Below are 18,731 nucleotides of genomic sequence, written 5' to 3' on the forward strand. Positions count from 1 at the left end.
ATGAGAGGGACTAGCAAGGATTGAGGCCATGGGGAGTTCCCATCAGCGCAGTTGAGACAATGTGGTGTTCGTAGAAAGGATCCAGATGGCGCACACAGTGAGGCAATCATTGATAACTTGTTATCTTTGGCAACTGAAAGTTATTGTTTTTATTTTCCAGATTAGATTAGATTAGATTAGATTAATACTTGTTCCATAGATTATGAATACGACACTTCGTAATGATGTGGAACGTGTCATGTTAATAAAGGATGTCTGTACAAGATATTACATTACACAAAATATTGCATGACACTAATGTTTAAGTTGTTTTTTTTCCCCTTAATTTATATCTAAAAATTTAGCCAATGAGTAGAAGGAGTTGTCATCTAGAAATTCTTTTAATTTATTTTTAAATGTTAGTTGGCTATCTGTCAGGCTTTTGATGCTATTTGGAAGGTGACCAAAGACTTTTGTGGCAGCATAATTTACCCCTTTCTGTGCCAAAGTCAGATTTGACCCTGCATAGTGAAGGTCATCCTTTCTCCTGGTGTTATAGCTATGCACACTTCTATTACTTTTGAACTGGGTTGGATTATTAACAACAAATTTCATAATTGAATATATATACTGTGAGGTTACTGTGAGGATCCCTAGATCCTTAAATAGATGTCTGCAGGGTGACCGTGGGTGGGCTCCAGCAATTATTCTGATTACACGTTTTTGAGCAATGAATACTTTTCTACTCAACGATGAATTACCCCAGAATATGATGCCATATGAAAGCAGTGAATGAAAGTAGGTATAGTAAGCTAATTTACTGAGATTCTTATCACCAAAATTTGCGATAACCCTAATAGCATACGTAGCTGAACTCAGACGTTTCAGCAGACCACCAATGTGTTGCTTCCAGTTTAACCTCTCATCAATGGACACACAATGAAAAAATTTTGAAAATTCTACCTTAGCTACAGACTTCTGTTCAAAGTCTATATTTATTACCGGAGTTGTGCCATTTACTGTACGGAACTGTATATGCTGTGTTTTACCAAAATTTAAAGAGAGTCCGTTTGCTGAGAACCACTTAATAATTTTGTGAAAAACATCATTTACAATTGCATCACTTAGTTCTTGGTTTTTGGATGTTATTACTATATTTGTATCATCAGCAAAAAGAACTAACTTTGCATCTTCATCAGTGTGGAATGTTAAGTCATTAATGTATATCAAGAACAGCAAAGGACCTAAGGCCGAACCCTGTGGGACCCCGTACTTGATAGCCCCCCAATTTGAGGAATCAACTGTTATTTTAACATTACATGAACCACTTATTTCAACTTTCTGCATTCTTCCAGTTAAGTATGAATCAAGCCATTTGTGCACTGCCCCATTCAAACCATAATGATTTAGCTTATCTAAAAGAATTCCATGATTTACACAATCAAAGGCCTTTGAGAGATCACAAAAAATACCAATGGGTGATGCCAGGTTATTCAGAGCATTTAATATTTGATCAGTGAAACCGTATATAGCATTTTCTGTTGAAAAGCCTTTCTGAAAACCAAACTGACATTTTGTTACTACTTTATTTTTACAAATATGGGAGGCTACTCTTGATTACATTACTTTCTCAAAAATGTTTAATAGAGCTGTCAGAAGAGAGATTGGGCGGTAGTTGTTGACATCCGACGTATCCCCCTTTTTATGCAATGGTTTTACAATGGCGTATTTCAGTCTATCGGGGAAAACACCCTGCTCCAAAGAGCTATTACATATGTGGCTGAGAATCCTACTTATCTGTGGGGAATAAGCTTTAAGTACCTTGCTGGAAATGCCATCAATTCCGTAAGAGCTTTTACTTTCCAGTGAATTTATTATTTTACTGATTTCAGAGGGAGAGGTTGGTGGAAATACAGTTGTTTCAAACTGCACAGGTATGGCCTCTTCTATTGGTAGCCTTGCCTCTTCTAGTGAAGATCTAGATCCTATTTTCTCCACAACATTTAAAAAATGATTATTGAAAATATTTTCAATTTCTGATTGTTTGTTAGTACACTTGTCATTCAGTTTTATTGCACTAAAGTCTTCCTGTGCTCTTGGTTGCCCTGTTTCCCTTTCAATAATATTCCAAATTGCTTTAATTTTATTTTCAGAGTTACTGATCTCAGACATGATACACATGCTTCTGGACTTTTTAATAACTTTTCTTAGTACCGCACAATAGTTTTTATAATATTGAACAATTTCGGGGTCAGTACTCCCTCTTGCTGTTAGATACAGTTCTCTTTTACGGTTGCAAGATATTCTTATTCCTTTAGTTAGCCAAGGTTTTTTATATGTTTTCTTGGAATTATGTTTAACTATTTTCTCGGGAAAACAATTTTCAAATACCTTTAAAAATGTATTGTGAAATAAGTTATAATTCAAGTTTGCATCTGGTTCCTTATACACTTCATCCCAGTCTAGCTGCTGTAGGCTTTCCCTAAAGTTTGCAATATTTATGTTGTTAATTGAACGCACTGCTTTGAAAGTCTGATTTGATATACTGCATGGAGCTATGTCATGTACTGTAACTAGCTGTGCACCATGATCTGAAAGACCATTCTCAACAAGATAAGCACTTATGTCCTTAAACTTATCTTGGTCTATAAAAAAGTTATCTATCAATGTACTGCTGTTCTTTGTTATCCGAGTAGGAAAATCAATGACAGAGCTCAAATTGAAAATCTGAGTAATACTACAAGGTCATTCTTCTTATTACACTCTTTCAGGAAATCAACATTGAAATCCCCACAAATGATAATTTGTTTCCCCCTGTCTGACAGATAGCACAACAAAGCATCCAAGTTTTCTAGAAATAGCTGGAAATTCCCTGAGGGGGACCTATACACTGTTACAATTACGAAAGTGCCATCATTTAGTTTAGGTTCAGTGGCACATGCTTCCATATATTGCTCTACACAAAATTATTTAGTTTCTAAATTTTTTACACTGTGGAAGCTTTTGACGTATATGGCAACTCCTCCTCTCATCATATTATCTCTACTTACATGTGCAGCTAATTTGTACCCATTGATGCTAACCTTTTGCATATCAGTGACAATGTGATGCTCAGACAGGCATAGTACATATATTACATTCTCAGTTTCTATATCTTCTAAACAAAGCAGAAGTTCATCAATTTTATTCTTCAATCCCCCGATATTTTGATGAAATATACTAACATTATTTTTCACTTTACTTTTGTGAGTATCTTGAACTTTTTTAATATCTTTAGTACTTGCCTGGCTGAATTTCCCACTGGACACTGATCTTACACTAAAAAAGAGTTTCCACCATGAGATGTAGTTCCTCCGCCCTTTAAATTTCCTGCTATCAGCCCAGCCAGTTTACCCTTCCCTTTCTTGTGGAGGTGTAGGCCATGTCTAGTATAGTCCCACCTACAGAGTGACTCAACAGGAACCACACCTCAAATGAGGTCGGTCATGGCGCTCCAGAACCAACACAAACCTAACACTGGTATGACTCGACGTTGATGCAATCTTTGCCAGGTCACACTCTATGCTGTACCCCGGATCTCTGTCAATACTGTTGCCTGGCCCACCCACAATAACCATGGTATCTTCCTTAGTAAAACCTCTACATAGTGAACCTAAATCCTCTGTAACCTGCCCTAGTCCAGCACTAGGTTTGAAAAAACTTGTGACCTGGTGTTCTGACCCTAATTCATCCTGCAGAAGTTTGCCCACACCCCTAGCATCCGAACTACCTAGCAACAAGACTTTCTTTCTCACTGCAGACTTCTCTACATTCTTATTCAATTTTCTGCTGAAAGCTTGTTGAGCCCTGTCTACATCTACTTCTGTGAGAGGCCCATCAGTTTCTGACTGGGGAAACAGGTCAAACATATTTTGTACATTAATAACAAAGCTGTCAGAAGAATTTCTTGGCCTGTTCCCTATGCCTGCTGCCACTTCCCACCCCTGTTTACCCTTCTCCCCCCTTAACCTGTCCAGTTCTCGCCTAGCCTCATCCTGAAGGGCAGCAATTTTCCCCTCCTGTTCCACAATCTTTCTATCTCTACTGCATAGCCTACAGAACCACTGATGAGTCTCGCTCATTTTCCCAATTCCCATGCCACTACAATCGCCCCAATGAAAAAAGTTAGTACATCCATCACACCATACCCCGGACCTAATGATTCTACGGCACGTCAGGCACTTTACACTCATGGTACAAATCGCGTTTAGTCACAGAAAGACAATTAAGTTACCAGAAAACAATGAAAATACATGTACGAAAAATTAGGCCTACTTGTGACTATGTAAACAGTGGTTCAGAAGTTTTTTACTGGAAATTACTTAAGACATGACGATACTCTACAGATATAAAGGGGCAGCAGATGTATTTAGCACACTAAACTATCAGTAAATGGACTTAAAATTGCGGTATGAAGTTTAATCTGAAAGCTCAAAAGTTCGGCCTGGCTGCTATATGTAAACAAAATGAACTTTACGTGATTACTGTGAAAATATGCGAGTAAGACAAAAACCTTTAATGGTACGCTTGAAGAGCGCTATAATTAACGTAGTAAATAAGTATTTCTGATGATATGAAGCTTTTCCAGAGTGTTTCCATTAATTAATGGCATGTTCTCTCCTATGTGTTTCCAGATGTACAGCAGTATATGGCACGCCCACCATGTATGTGGACCTAGTGTCACTGATTGAGTCTGGCGATGTGAGCCGTTACAGCTCGCTGCAGTTTGCACTCAACAGCGGTGCCCTCATCACAGAGCAGTTGTTCCGGCAGGTGCAGGAGAAGCTCAGCCTCAATAAAGTCTGCGTGAGTACTCCCCTTCTCCCATCTCCCCCCCCCCCCCCCCCCCCCCCGCACCCAGAAAGGGTAATAATCCCTCATGAAAATACCAACTTTGAATGTTCTACTTATTTGTTTATCTTATGTACCGGTATTCAGTTGAAAAGACCATTACCAGACAGCAACTATCAAAGATATAAGAGAACATAAGTGTATTTCTTTCAGTGCTTCTTGAGTACAACTAATTGTTCTACCAAGAGGGAGTTCTGCTATCCTCTGGTGCTCTATACTTTTTTCACCACATTTTAAAGTCATAATTCGTATTGTACTGATTTTGTTACTATCTATCCTGCTTGTCTGACTCTTAAGTGTGACTGTCTCTTTTCTCTTTGTAGTCTGTGTATGGACTGACAGAGACTAGTCCAGTGGTGTTCCAGTCATTGCAATCTGAGTCACGAGATCACATGCTCACCACTGTGGGACATGTCTCTGAACACGTTGAGGTAAGCTGGTGTTTCATGTTGTAATTAATTTTTATTCCGAGTTTATCTGACAATGTTAGTTGGAACTTGTTATCAGCTACAAAATCTTTCCCAAATTAAGTAATTTTTTTGTACACAGTGTTGAACAGCTTTTGGGTATTTGAGAAGTATTTAAGTATGCACATTTTGTTGCAATATTTTCTTGGTATAAGTAATCTGAGTATTGTATTAAAATTGCACAAAAAGGGTTGTTAAAATACAATGAGTACAGCTGTGTAACCAAATGATGAATTTTAATCAATTTTCTGGTTTAGTACAATTAATAGGTAGTGAGTATAGTTCCTTGTTGTCAGAGGGTACCTGCATAAAATGATCTTGTGACTTTTTTGAGTGAGCTGTACCATTTTTTAAAGACGAAGCTGACTCCTTAAGAAGAAATTTATTGATATTTCAGAATGGTATACCTGAAACTGAGGTGACAAAAGTCATTTGATAGCAGTATGCACTCATACAAATGGCAATAGTATCATGAACACAACGTATAAAAGGACAGTACATTGATGGAACAATCGTTTGAACTCGGGTGATTCATGTGAAAAGGTTTCCAATGTGATTATGACCACATGGCGGGAATTAACAGACTTTGAACAAGGAATGGTAGTTGGAGCTAGATGCATGGGACATTCCACTTCAAAAATTGTTAGGGAATTCAGTATTCCATGATCCACAGTGTCAAGAATGTGCTGAGAATACCATGTTTCAGCCATTACCTCTCACTACCGACAATGCTTAACTTAATAACTGAGAGCAGCAGTGCTAAGAGACAAACAACACTGCATGAAATAACCACCATAATCAGTGTGGGATGTACAGTGAATGTATCCGTTAGGGTAGTGTGGCGAAATTTGGCATTAGTGGGCTATGGCAGCAGATGACCGATGCAAGTGCCTTTGCTAACAGTATGACATCACCTGCAGTGCCTCTCCTGGGATTGTGACCATATTGGTTGGATCATAAATGACTGGTGAACCATGTCATGACCTGGACCCAAGTTGTCAACAAGGCACTGTGCAAGCTGGTAGTGGCTCCATAATATCGTGGGCTGTGTTTACTTGGAATGGACTGGGTCGTCTAGTCCAACTGAGCCAATTATTGACTGGAAATGGTTATTTCTGGCTACTTGGAGACCATTTTCAGCCACTTACAGATTTTATGTTCCCAAACAACACTGGAATTTTTTTGGATGACAGTGCGCCATGTCACCGGGGCACAATTGTTTGTGATTGGTTTGAAAAACCTTCTGGATGATTCGAGTGAATGATTTGGCCAACCAGATCGCCCAACACGGAACATTATCTAGAGGTCAATTGATGGCAAAATGCTGCACCAGCAACACTTTTCGCAATTATGCATGGTTATAGAAGCAGCAGGGCTCAGTATTTCTGCAGGGGACTTCCAGTGACTTGTGGAGTACATGCCTCATCGGGTTGCTGCACTACGCCAGTCAAAAGGAGGTCCAACATGATGTTAGGAGGTAACCCATGACTTTTGTCACCTCAGTATATTTAACTGATTTATGTAATAAATTTAATGAAATGAATCTAAAGCTGCTAGAAGATGGTTTGAATTTGATCAAAGTGAAAGCAGCTATTTCTGCATCCATCTCAAAAGTAGCTTTGTAAAAACAAAGATTAGATCAGAGACAGTTCTACCTGTTCCATATCTTTCCCTTGTAGAAACAAATGATAACATTCATGTACATTGCCAGCATTTGTTAGCACTTTACTAAAAGATTTCAGGATTTCCTTAACGTCATCATTCCAGATTGGATTCTAGAACCTCCTCAAGCCCAGAAGCACTAGGATTATCACTATAGCAGGAGTAAACATAAGGAGGCTAATGATTCCGAGACCCTTCCCGCTGCACCAGGGTTTCTTGTGGTCTCACATACTGAAGACGGTCAGTCCTTCACCACGGTCAATCTGCTTATTATTCAGAAAGGTGTTGATGCAGTTGCCGGCCCTGTGAAATCCTGCTCTCATTTACAAAACAGCATTTTGCTTTTGGAGACTGCTTCTGATTCTCAAGAACAACAACTGCTTGCTGCCTCACTTCTCACACTTCGAGAGTAGGAAAAGGGAGAGAAGGAAACATAGTAGGTGAATATGGACTGGGGCTAAGAAATGAAAGAGGAAGCCGTCTGGTAGAGTTTTGCACAGAGCATAACTTAATTGTAGCTAACACTTGGTTCAAGAATCATGAAAGAAGGTTGTATACATGGAAGAATCCTGGAGGTACTAGAAGGTATCAGATAGATTATATAATGGTAAGACAAAGATTTAGGAACCAGGTTTTAAATTGTAAGACATTTCCAGGGGCAGATGTGGACTCTGACCACAATCTATTGGTTATGAACTGTAGATTAAAACTGTAGAAACTGCAAAAAGGTGGGAATTTAAGGAGATCGGAGCTGGATAAACTGAAAGAATCAGAGGTTGTACAGAGTTTCAGGGTGAGCATAAGGGAACAATTGACAGCAATGGGGGAAAGAAGTACAGTAGAAGAAGAATGGATAGCTCTGAGGGATGAAGTAGTGAAGGCAGCAGAGGATCAAGTAGGTAAAAAAGACAAGGGCTAGTAGAACTCCTTGGGTAACAGAAGAAATATTGAATTTAATTGATGAAAGGAGAAAATATAAAAATGCAGTAAATGAAGCAGGCAAAAAGGAATACAGACGTCTCAAAAATGAGATCGACAGGAAGTGCAAAATGGCTAAGCATGGATAGCTAGAGGACAAATGTAAGGATGTAGAGGCTTATCTCACTAGGGGTAAGATAGATACTGCCTACAGGAAAATTAAAGAGACCATTGGAGAAAAGAGAACCACTTGTATGAATATCAAGAGCTCAGATGGAAACCCAGTTCTAAGCAAAGAAGGGAAAGCAGAAAGGTGGAAGGAGTATATAGAGGGTCTATACAGGGGCGATGTACTTGAGGACAATATTATGGAAATGGAAGAGGATGTAGATTAAGATGAAATGGGAGATACGATACTGCGTGAAGAGTTTGACAGAGCACTGAAAGACCTGAGTCGAAACAAGGCCCCGGGAGTAGACAACATTCCATTAGAACTTCTGTTGGCCTTGGGAGAGCCAGTCCTGACGAAACTCTACCATCTGGTGAGCAAGATGTATGAGACAGGTGAAATTCCCTCAGACTTCAAGAAGAATATAATAATTGCAATCCCAAAGAAAGCAGGTGTTGACAGATGTGAAAATTACCGAACTATCAGTTTAATAAGCCACAGCTGCAAAATACTAACGCGAATTATTTACAGACGAATGGAAAAACTGGTAGAAGCTGACGTCGGGGAAGATCAGTGTGGATTCCGTAGAAATATTGGAACACGTGAGGCAATACTGACCTTACGACTTATCTTAGAAGAAAGATTAAGGAAAGGCAAACCTACGTTTCTAGCATTTGTAGACTTAGAGAAAGCTTTTGACAATGTTGATTGGAATACTCTCTTTCAAATTCTAAAGGTGGCAGGGGTAAAATACAGGGAGCGAAAGGCTATTTACAATTTGTACAGAAACCAGATGGCAGTTATAAGAGTCGAGGGGTATGAAAGGGAAGCAGTGGCTGGGAAGGGAGTGAGACAGGGGTGTAGTCTCTCCCCAATGTTATTCAATCTGTATATTGAGCAAGCAGTAAAGGAAACAAAAGAAAAATTCAGATTAGGTATTAAAATCCATGGAGAAGAAATAAAAACTTTTGGTTCGCCGATGACGATTTAATTCTATCAGAGACAGCAAAGAACTTGGCAGAGCAGTTGAACGGAATGGACAGTGTCTTGAAAGGAGGATATAAGATGAACATCAACAAAAGCAAAACGAGGATAATGGAATGTGGTCGAATTAAGTCAGGTGATGCTCAGGGAATTGGATTAGGAAATGAGACACCTAAAGTAGTAAAGGAGTTTTGCTATTTGGGGAGCAAAATAACTGATGATGGTGGAAGTAGAGAAGATATAAAATGTAGACTGGCAATGGCAAGGAAAGCGTTTCTGAAGAAGAGAAATTTGTTAACATCGAGTATAGATTTAAGTGTCAGGAAGTCGTTTCTGAAATTATTTGTATGGAGTGTAGCCATGTATGGAAGTGAAACATGGACGATAAATAGTTTGGACAAGAAGAGAATAGAAGCTTTTGAAATGTGGTGCTACAGAAGAATGCTGAAGATTAGATGGGTACATCACATAACTAATGATGAAGTATTGAATAGAATTGGGGAGAAAAGGAGTTTGTGGCACAACTTGACAAGAAGAAGGGACCGGTTGGTAGGACATGCTCTGAGGCATCAAGGCATCACAAATTTAGCATTGGAGGGCAGCGTGGAGGGTAAAAATCGTAGAGGGAGACCAAGAGATGAACACACTAAGCAGATTCAGAAGGATGTAGGTTGCAGTAAGTACTGTGAGATGAAAAAGCTTGCACAGAATAGGGTAGCTTGGAGAGCTGCATCAAATCAGTCTCAGGACTGAAGACCACAACAACAACAACAACCCTGTTAGTGTTGAGGCCCGTAGAACTTTGAATTCTTCCCGTGGTGTAATTTAAATGTGGTTGCTCGACAGTCTAACCGAGGCCAAAATCCAGTCTTACCTCTCTGAACAGGGTGTCACTGCTGTCCATCATGTCATGAAAAAGGTAGATTCCTCCTTAGTGCCCACCCGCACTCTTTTCCTCACCTTTGATAGAGTGGTGCTGCCATTCAAGATCAAAGCAGGCTATGAAATTACCACAGTCCGGCCAGACATTCCGAACCTGATGTGCTGCTACCAGTGTCATCATTTCAACCATGCGTGTCATCATTTCAATGTCTTGTTGACACCTGGCCTAATGTGTAACCTGTGGGAGGGATGCAAATGAGGGCAATTGTCTAACTCCTTCTCCCCACTGTATCAACTGCAATGGCGGCCATGCAGCCGCCTGTCGAGATTATTCCATGTATCTTGATGAGCGGGCTGTCCAAGAGATCCGGATAAAAGATAAAGTGCCTTACCCAGTAGCTCGCAAGCTACTGGCTAGTTGCAAACCCTGTGTTCTCTTGTCTGGCACCTACAGTTCTGATCTTGTTACCCCTCGCTCCATGTAGGACGTAGGCACACAGACATGTGACCTCAAATTCAGCTCTGAGGTTGTGAAATCACCTAGTGTCGAGGCAGCATCACCATCCCACCGCTGTGCAATAAACTGCCAAACTCTCGCCTGAAGGGACAAAGTCACCAGCTACACAACCTGTGAAAGGACATAAGGAGTACTCCTGTGTAGACTTCCTCCATCCTTCCGGCCAAACAACACCCGAGTCTTCCTCTAACCGGAAAGGCTCGAAGAAGTCCTCTAAAGGCAAATGGTCTTTTCCTTTGCCAACTCAAAGATCCTCTTCAACGGAGTCCCCCCATGGTACCTTCGCCTGGCTGGCCAGTGCACACCACCATCCGTTTTTCAGCTTTGGACTCCACGGGCCAACCCCACAAGCAAGCTGATGCGTCTATGTACCCCTTGGAGCAGGATCTTCCAGCTTCTGTGCCATGTAGTAGTTACTTTACACTGGCTGTCACTCGTCCACCATCAAGTTGACACACCTACATCTCTTCCTCATTATGACTGTCCTCCAGTGGAACGTTTGCAGCCTTCGGTGCCACAGAGAGGATTTATGGCTACTTTTAGCATCACAACATCCCCCTGTACTCTGCCCTCATGACCACTTTCAGCTTTCACATTACTTACCGATTCATTTTGACCTTCTCCCTGAGGTCGGCATTCCATCTCACGGGGGCATCATGCTGCTTATACGGGATGACATTCATAGTCAACCCTTCTCCCTGACTACCCATTTTCAAGCTGTTGTAGTTTGACATTTCCTTCCCCACCTGACTTTTTCCCTCTGTACCATTTATGTCCCTCTGTCCTTTGATGTCAGCAGGACAGACTTTCTTCAACTTATTCAGCAGCTACCTCCCCCACTTTTGCTACATGGTGACTTTAATGTGCATCATCCCCTTTGGGGTTCTCCCAGGACCCGTCAGAGATATGCCCTCTTGGCTGGCCTTAATCAACTCAACCTCTTCTGCCTTAAACTGGAGCACCCACTTTCCTTTCAGGCTCCTCACACACCTATTCCCATTTGGACGTATCCTTCTGCACTGCCCAGCTTTGCCCATCATCTTGACTGGTCTGTTCTTTCTGACACCTAATCGAATGACCATTTCCCGTGTGCTATCCGTTTGCTGACTCCTACCCCATCCACGTGCATGCCCCAATGGCATCTTACTAAGGCTGACTGGCAGCTTTACTCCTCCTTGGTGACCTTCAAAGAACAAGATTTCCTCAGTTGTGATGTCCAGGTGGAATATCTCACAAACATCATCCTTACTGCTCCAGAACGTTCCATTCCTCGCACTTCCTCTTTACCACATTTTGTCCCAGTCCCTTGGTGGACTGAGGCACTCCTCGACGCAATTCGCACATGGAGATGTGCTCTCCACATTTTTAACTGTCATCCTACAATGCCAAACTGCATTCATTATAAACAGATGTGTGCAAAGTGTTGTCACATTCTTCGTGATAGCAAAAGAGCTTGCTGGATTTCATTCAGTAGTTGTTTTAACAGTTACACTCATTCCTCTGTTGTGTGGGCAAACCTCCGTCATCTCTCTGGGACCAAGATCCATTCCCCAATTTCCAGTCTGATGGTAGCAGAAGATGTTATTTTGGACCCTATTGCTATCTCAAACAGCTTGGGCCACCATTTTGCGGAAGTTTCGAGCTCTTCCCTCTATCACCCTGCCTACCTCCATTCGAAACGAGCGGAGGAGGCTCAGGTGATACCCTTCTCTTCTCCAAATAGTGAGTGCTACAATGCTGCTTTTACTATGGGGAATTAGATCATGCTCCCAGCTCATCCCGATCCTCCGCCCCAGGGCCAGACGCCATGCACATTCAGATGTTACAGTACCTTTCTCTTGTGGGCAAGCACTTTGTGCTTAACATGTACAACCACATCTGGGCAGAGGGCACATTTCCTGGGTGCTGGCGTGAAGCCTCCATCATACCCATACCTAAGCCTGGTAAGGACAAAAACCTTCCTTCTAGCTACCACCCCATCTATCTTAACAGCTAAGTTTGCAAGTGATAGAATGTGTGATTCATGCACGGCTGGTATGTTGGCTCAAATCTCGTAATTTCCTGACGAATGCACAGTGTGGATTTAGAGTCGGCGTTCAGCAGTTGACCATCTCGTTACATTGTCCACCCATGTCATGAATGGTTTTCTGTGGAAATCCCAGACTGTGGCCGGTGTTTTTCAATTTGGAGAAGGCCTATGACACCTGCTGGAGAACTGGTGACCTCTACATCTACATCTACATCTATACTCCGCGAGCCACCTTACGGTGTGTGGCGGAGGGTACTTATTGTACCACTATCTGATCCCCCCTTCCCTGTTCCATTCACGAATTGTGCGTGGGAAGAACGACTGCTTGTAAGTCTCCGTATTTGCTCTAATTTCTCGGATCTTTTCGTTGTGATCATTACGCGAGATATATGTGGGCGGTAGTAATATGTTGCCCATCTCTTCCCGGAATGTGCTCTCTCGTAATTTCGATAATAAACCTCTCCGTATTGCGTAATGCCTTTCTTGAAGTGTCCGCCACTGGAGCTTGTTCAGCATCTCCGTAACGCTCTCGCGCTGACTAAATGTCCCCATGACGAATCGCGCTGCTTTTCGCTGGATCATGTCTATCTCTTCTATTAATCCAACCTGGTAAGGGTCCCATACTGATGAGCAATACTCAAGAATCGGACGAACAAGCATTTTGTAAGCTACTTCTTTCGTCGATGAGTCACATTTTCTTAGAATTCTTCCTATGAATCTCAACCTGGCGCCTGCTTTTCCCACTATTTGTTTTATGTGATCATTCCACTTCAGATCGCTCCGGATAGTAACTCCTAAGTATTTTACGGTCGTTACCGCTTCCAATGATTTACCACCTATGGCATAATCGTACTGGAATGGATTTCTGCCCCTATGTATGCGCATTATATTACATTTATCTACGTTTAGGGAAAGCTGCCAGCTGTCGCACCATTCATTAATCCTCTGCAGGTCTTCCTGGAGTACGTACGAGTCTTCTGATGTTGCTACTTTCTTGTAGACAACCGTGTCATCTGCAAATAGCCTCACGGAGCTACCGATGTTGTCAACTAAGTCATTTATGTATATTGCAAACAATAAAGGTCCTATCACGCTTCCTTGCGGTACTCCCGAAATTACCTCTACATCTGCAGATTTTGAACCGTTAAGAATGACATGTTGTGTTCTTTCTTCTAGGAAATCCTGAATCCAATCACAAACCTGGTCCGATATTCCGTAAGCTCGTATTTTTTTCACTAAACGTAAGTGCGGAACCGTATCAAATGCCTTCCTGAAGTCCAGGAATACGGCATCAATCTGCTCGCCAGTGTCTACGGCACTGTGAATTTCTTGGACAAATAGGGCGAGCTGAGTTTCACATGATCTCTGTTTGCAGAATCCATGTTGGTTATGATGAAGGAGATTTGTATTATCTAAGAACGTCATAATACGAGAACATAAAACATGTTCCATTATTCTACAACAGATTGACGTAAGCGAAATAGGCCTATAATTATTCGCATCTGATTTATGACCCTTCTTGAAAATGGGAACGACCTGCGCTTTCTTCCAGTCGCTAGGTACTTTACGTTCTTCCAGAGATCTACGATAAATTGCTGATAGAAAGGGGGCAAGTTCTTTAGCATAATCACTGTAGAATCTTACGGGTATCTCGTCTGGTCCGGATGCTTTTCCGCTACTAAGTGATAGCAGTTGTTTTTCAATTCCGATATCGTTTATTTCAATATTTTCCATTTTGGCGTCCGTGCGACGGCTCAAGTCAGGGACCGTGTTACGATTTTCCGCAGTGAAACAGTTTCGGAACACTGAATTCAGTATTTCTGCCTTTCTTCGGTCGTCCTCTGTTTCGGTGCCATCGTGGTCAACGAGTGACTGAATAGGGGATTTAGATCCGCTTACCGATTTTACATATGACCAAAACTTTTTAGGGTTCTTGTACTCTTTACACGTGGGGCTTCCGTGGCTGCCTGCCCTGTTTCCTTCAGGCATTTTTAAAAGATCGTGCACCTTCCACCAGAGGTTTGAGTTCTCCATCGGGCATGGGTGTGTGTGTTGTTCTTAGGAAAAGTTAGCTCAAGTGAGTTTAAGTAGTGTTTAAGTCTAGGGATCGATGACCTCAGCAGTTTGGTCCCTTAGGAATTCACAAACATTTGAACATTTTAAAAGATCGAGTTTTAAAGGTGCATGCGGGTTCTGCCTTGTCTGACACCTTTATCCAGGAAATCAGTATGCCCCAGTGTTTCGTCTTGAGTGTTGTTCTCTTTGCTATCGCCATTAACCCTATAATGGCCTGTCTCCTGCCGGGCATCCCCGACTCCCTTTTTGTTGATGATTTTGCCATCTATTGCAGTTCTCCATGGACCTGTTTCATTGAGTGGCATCTTCAGCGATGCCTTGATCACCTTTGCTCCTGGAGCATCGACAACGGCTTTTACTTTTCTACGGAAAAAACCGTCTGTATGAATTTCTGGTGACGCAAGTGGTTTCTCTCATCATCTTTACATCTTTGGCGTGTTGCCCTTCCATTCATTGAAACTATGAAATTTCTGGAGCTCATGCTCAATAGGAAACTCTCTTGGTCCTCCCATGTGTCTTACCTGTCAGCCTGCTGTACACAGTTCCTCAATGTCCTACTTGTCCTCAGTGGTACCTGGGGCCGATCGGACCACCCTCCTCCATTTGTACCAGTCCCTTGTCCGTTCGAAGCTCAACTATGGGTGCTTTGTTTATGCATCTGCATGCCCATATCTCTTACACCATCTCAACAGTATCCACCATCATGGCATCCGTTTGGCCACGGGTGCCTTTTACACAAGCCCGGTTGAGAGCCTGAATGCTGAAGCTGCTGAACTACCACTGTCCTACTGCTGTGACTTTCTCCTCAGCAGGTATGCACACTGTTTGTCTGCCATGCATGTCCACACATCCTGAGCCTCCTTCTTTGATGATTCCTGTGATTGTCAGTATAGGGCACATCCCTCTTCTCTGTTACCTCCTGGAGTCTGCTTTTGGCACTTGATACGGCAGCTTAACTTCACACTACCTGTAACTTTCCCAGTAGGTGTGAACACTTCAGCACCTTGGCTTCGTGAAGCGGCTCATGTTAACCTTGGCCTTCATTTGCTTCCTAAGGAAATTACTCCAGCTTCAGTCTATCACCTTCAGTTTCACAACCTTCGCATGGAACTTTGTGATAGTACCTTTGTATACACTGATGGCTCTTGGACTGACCATGGGGTCGGGTGTGCCTTCATCATTGGCACCCGTGTCTTTCAATATCGGCTTTCAGTACACTGCTTAGTATTTACAGCTGAGCTCTTTGCCTTATATCAGGCCATGGAGTACATCTGGCGACACAGCCTTTTCAATTGTCTTCTGCTCAGACTCATTCAGCACCCTTCAACGTCTGTGTGCACTTGTACTGGTCCATGACTGGCAGTACCCAAAATCGATTGACAACGATAGGGGATCGTACTGTACCCACGTCTCTATGCTGTTACTGCAGAGTATCCTGTTGCGCAAAGTACTTAGGCCACTAGTTGACCACCACACCTTTAATTAGGTACAGTTTCTTATTTTTAACTAGAGGTTAAGACTGCAGAACGCTATCTAATTGCAGGAGATTCCAGTTGGAGAGGAGGCTCTGATGACGACAAGAATTTAGCCTGCACTGCAATCACACTGGCAATGAACCAATTGGACACGAAATCAGCCTTAGTACAATTAATATTGCAGCCACCTCAACCGCTGACCATGCAAACAGCCTGTCTGCCAAATAATGGGACCAACACCCTGCCTAGACACGACGCCGAAATCGTAGCAAGCCACGACAGAACTGTGAATAATCACTTAACAATATTCACACGCCAATGATTACTGAAGTTAAGCAGTAGTGAATAAATGTGCCTATTTAATGAACCACTCTCGTTGTCTACGATACTGATCTCGTCAGAGCAACAAATTACTTTAATTTCAGTACCTGATTATCTTGCATGATGATAAATGCGACATCCAACTAACAATTGTTAACTTTCGCAACGAGCTTTTCACAATGCAGTACGTACTCTCTGACATAAACTCAGAACTATTTTATTACTTGTACAAAAATACCAATCTGTCTACCGTCTTGAAATGATTATTCTGTTTATGGACACTTCCATCACTACTGTTAGGAATTAAAACATTTTTAATTCTGCCTTAAATATTTTTCCAACTCGACGCAGTGATAATAAGTAAGTGATGAGACTTCACATGCATCACAGAATAACGAATCTTTGTTAGTAGCAAAATCTTTGGCCTTTCCGTAAATAATTCAATTACTTCAATTAAACTTATTCATCATTTAGAAATTTTTTTCCCTTAATTGAAATCTTTTCTTTAATATTCAGATCTGCTTTCATTAGCTTATTTATAATTTCATTCATTCAAGAACCTTTTACCAAACACATTTAAAAAACACCACATTATACGTGATATCGACTCCACTGTATCAATATCTCTAAATTACACTCTTTCATACTTCGGAAAATGATATAGATATATTTACACTAGATACCAATTGAATAGACTGGGAAGTTTCCCTTAACCCCAATAAAATTGGATTTATTTTCCTTCTAGGTATCTCAATACACATTGGTTGTCACCAGTGAACGAGTGCCAGCAAATATATTATCAGACCCCACAATATGGAAACAAGTAATAAAAAAAAATAAAACAAAAATCCTAAATGTCACCGCCACTTTTCAACTAACCTTAAGTTACAATTTAAAAGCAAATCTTGACCTCTTCAGGCGTCGACCACACGCGACCCACTAAGTTCCCTAACATTTAAATCGGCCACCCATCACCTTGATGAATCAAGTTTTGGTTTAGCTACGTGTAGCTCGTTAAATGGTTCCTTCAATTTACTGTCGCTTGTCTACTCAGTGATACGTGCACACCATCACTGTATAGTGAAACAGTTTGTCGTTCTATGAGCCAATTCGCTGTCTGCTGCAAGCTAGTGGTCTTGAAAATACAACTACCAACACGTGTTTGAGGCTTTCCCTTCTCAATACACACACGCACAATACCCAAACCACCTCAATAAAAATGACAAGCAACCCAATTACCTCTGGGCGCGTCGCAACCACTCAACATACAATGCAGACGGGATATCGGTCACACCGATTCCACAAAACTCAGCACCTAACAAATCAATCTCTCAATTAAATCAGGCTCACGTGGGACTCACCCCAGCAAATTTTACGAACAAAACTGTTCCCACAACTATAATCAACAAAATTCCGTGCACTCTCCCAAGACTTAGGTGTCAACTGAGTAGCCTCACTACACCACGCAGTGAAACGCTATAAGATCAGACCTGATATACACCACTACCACCACTTGGTCGGTGAGAGGTCGATTCTTCGCAGTAGCGGCCGGCTGCTGCGTGTCGCTCAAGCAGCATCTCTGGAAGCAGCGAGGGCGATATGGTATATCGCTGCAGTCGCGCTTGCTCGCAAGTGATAGACACTCTCATATCATCTAGAACACAATTTGATTTTGGTTTTACCACATCATACACATATATTTTCGTGACCACCAGGTGTTATCACTGATTTATCATGCAGGACACTCAGCATCAGTAAGGGCGAACGTACCCTGTGCGTTTTGACACAGCACACACTGTACATCACCCATCCCTTAGTGGAGTGGGTCCAGGAAAACTGTCACTTGCTCACTCTTGGTGGAGCCAGTGTGATGTTTCTGTGGGTTCCTGGTCATGTCAGTCTGACAGGAAATGAGGCTGCTGATGCTGCTTCCAAGGCTGCAGTCCTCGTACCTCAGCCCATGAGTACCTATATTCCCTCAGTTGATCTCTGTGTTGTTGTCTGTCACAAGCTGCTGTCCCCTTGGCATTGCCAATGGTTCTTCTTTCACAGGAATAAGCTCTGGCTTATTAAGCCTCTCCCAGTGTCTTGGATGACCTCCTCTTGGCCCTCCCACTGGGAGGAGGTCATTTTAACTTGGCTCCATATTGGGCACTGCCTTTTTAGCCATCGTCATTTGGTAAGAGGTGTTGTATGCATTGTGCCCAAGTTTAACTATCTGACCCTTCCTGATGGAATGCTCATTTTTTAACCATTTACAACCCCACTTGGGTTTGCCGTCTGAGGTGTTGGCTGTTTTAGCAAATGACGCGCGTGGGCTGTCGTCCACATTTTACTTTTTATCTGACAAAGCAATATGGTG

At 42.0% G+C, this 18,731-nt stretch overlaps 1 protein-coding gene across 1 annotated transcript in view; it reads left to right on the top strand.

Moving 5' to 3' along the window:
• The window catches only part of LOC126195245 (medium-chain acyl-CoA ligase ACSF2, mitochondrial-like), a 243,221-nt gene that overhangs the window by 186,118 nt on the left and 38,372 nt on the right, over positions 1-18,731 (top strand). The window contains exons 8-9 of the mRNA XM_049933773.1: positions 4,653-4,824; positions 5,193-5,300. Of these exons, the coding sequence (XP_049789730.1) occupies positions 4,653-4,824; positions 5,193-5,300 (280 nt within the window). The remainder of the gene's footprint in view (positions 1-4,652; positions 4,825-5,192; positions 5,301-18,731) is intronic.

Source organism: Schistocerca nitens, chromosome 7 (genome assembly GCF_023898315.1).
Source record: "Schistocerca nitens isolate TAMUIC-IGC-003100 chromosome 7, iqSchNite1.1, whole genome shotgun sequence".
NCBI classification, from domain to species: Eukaryota; Metazoa; Arthropoda; class Insecta; order Orthoptera; family Acrididae; genus Schistocerca; species Schistocerca nitens.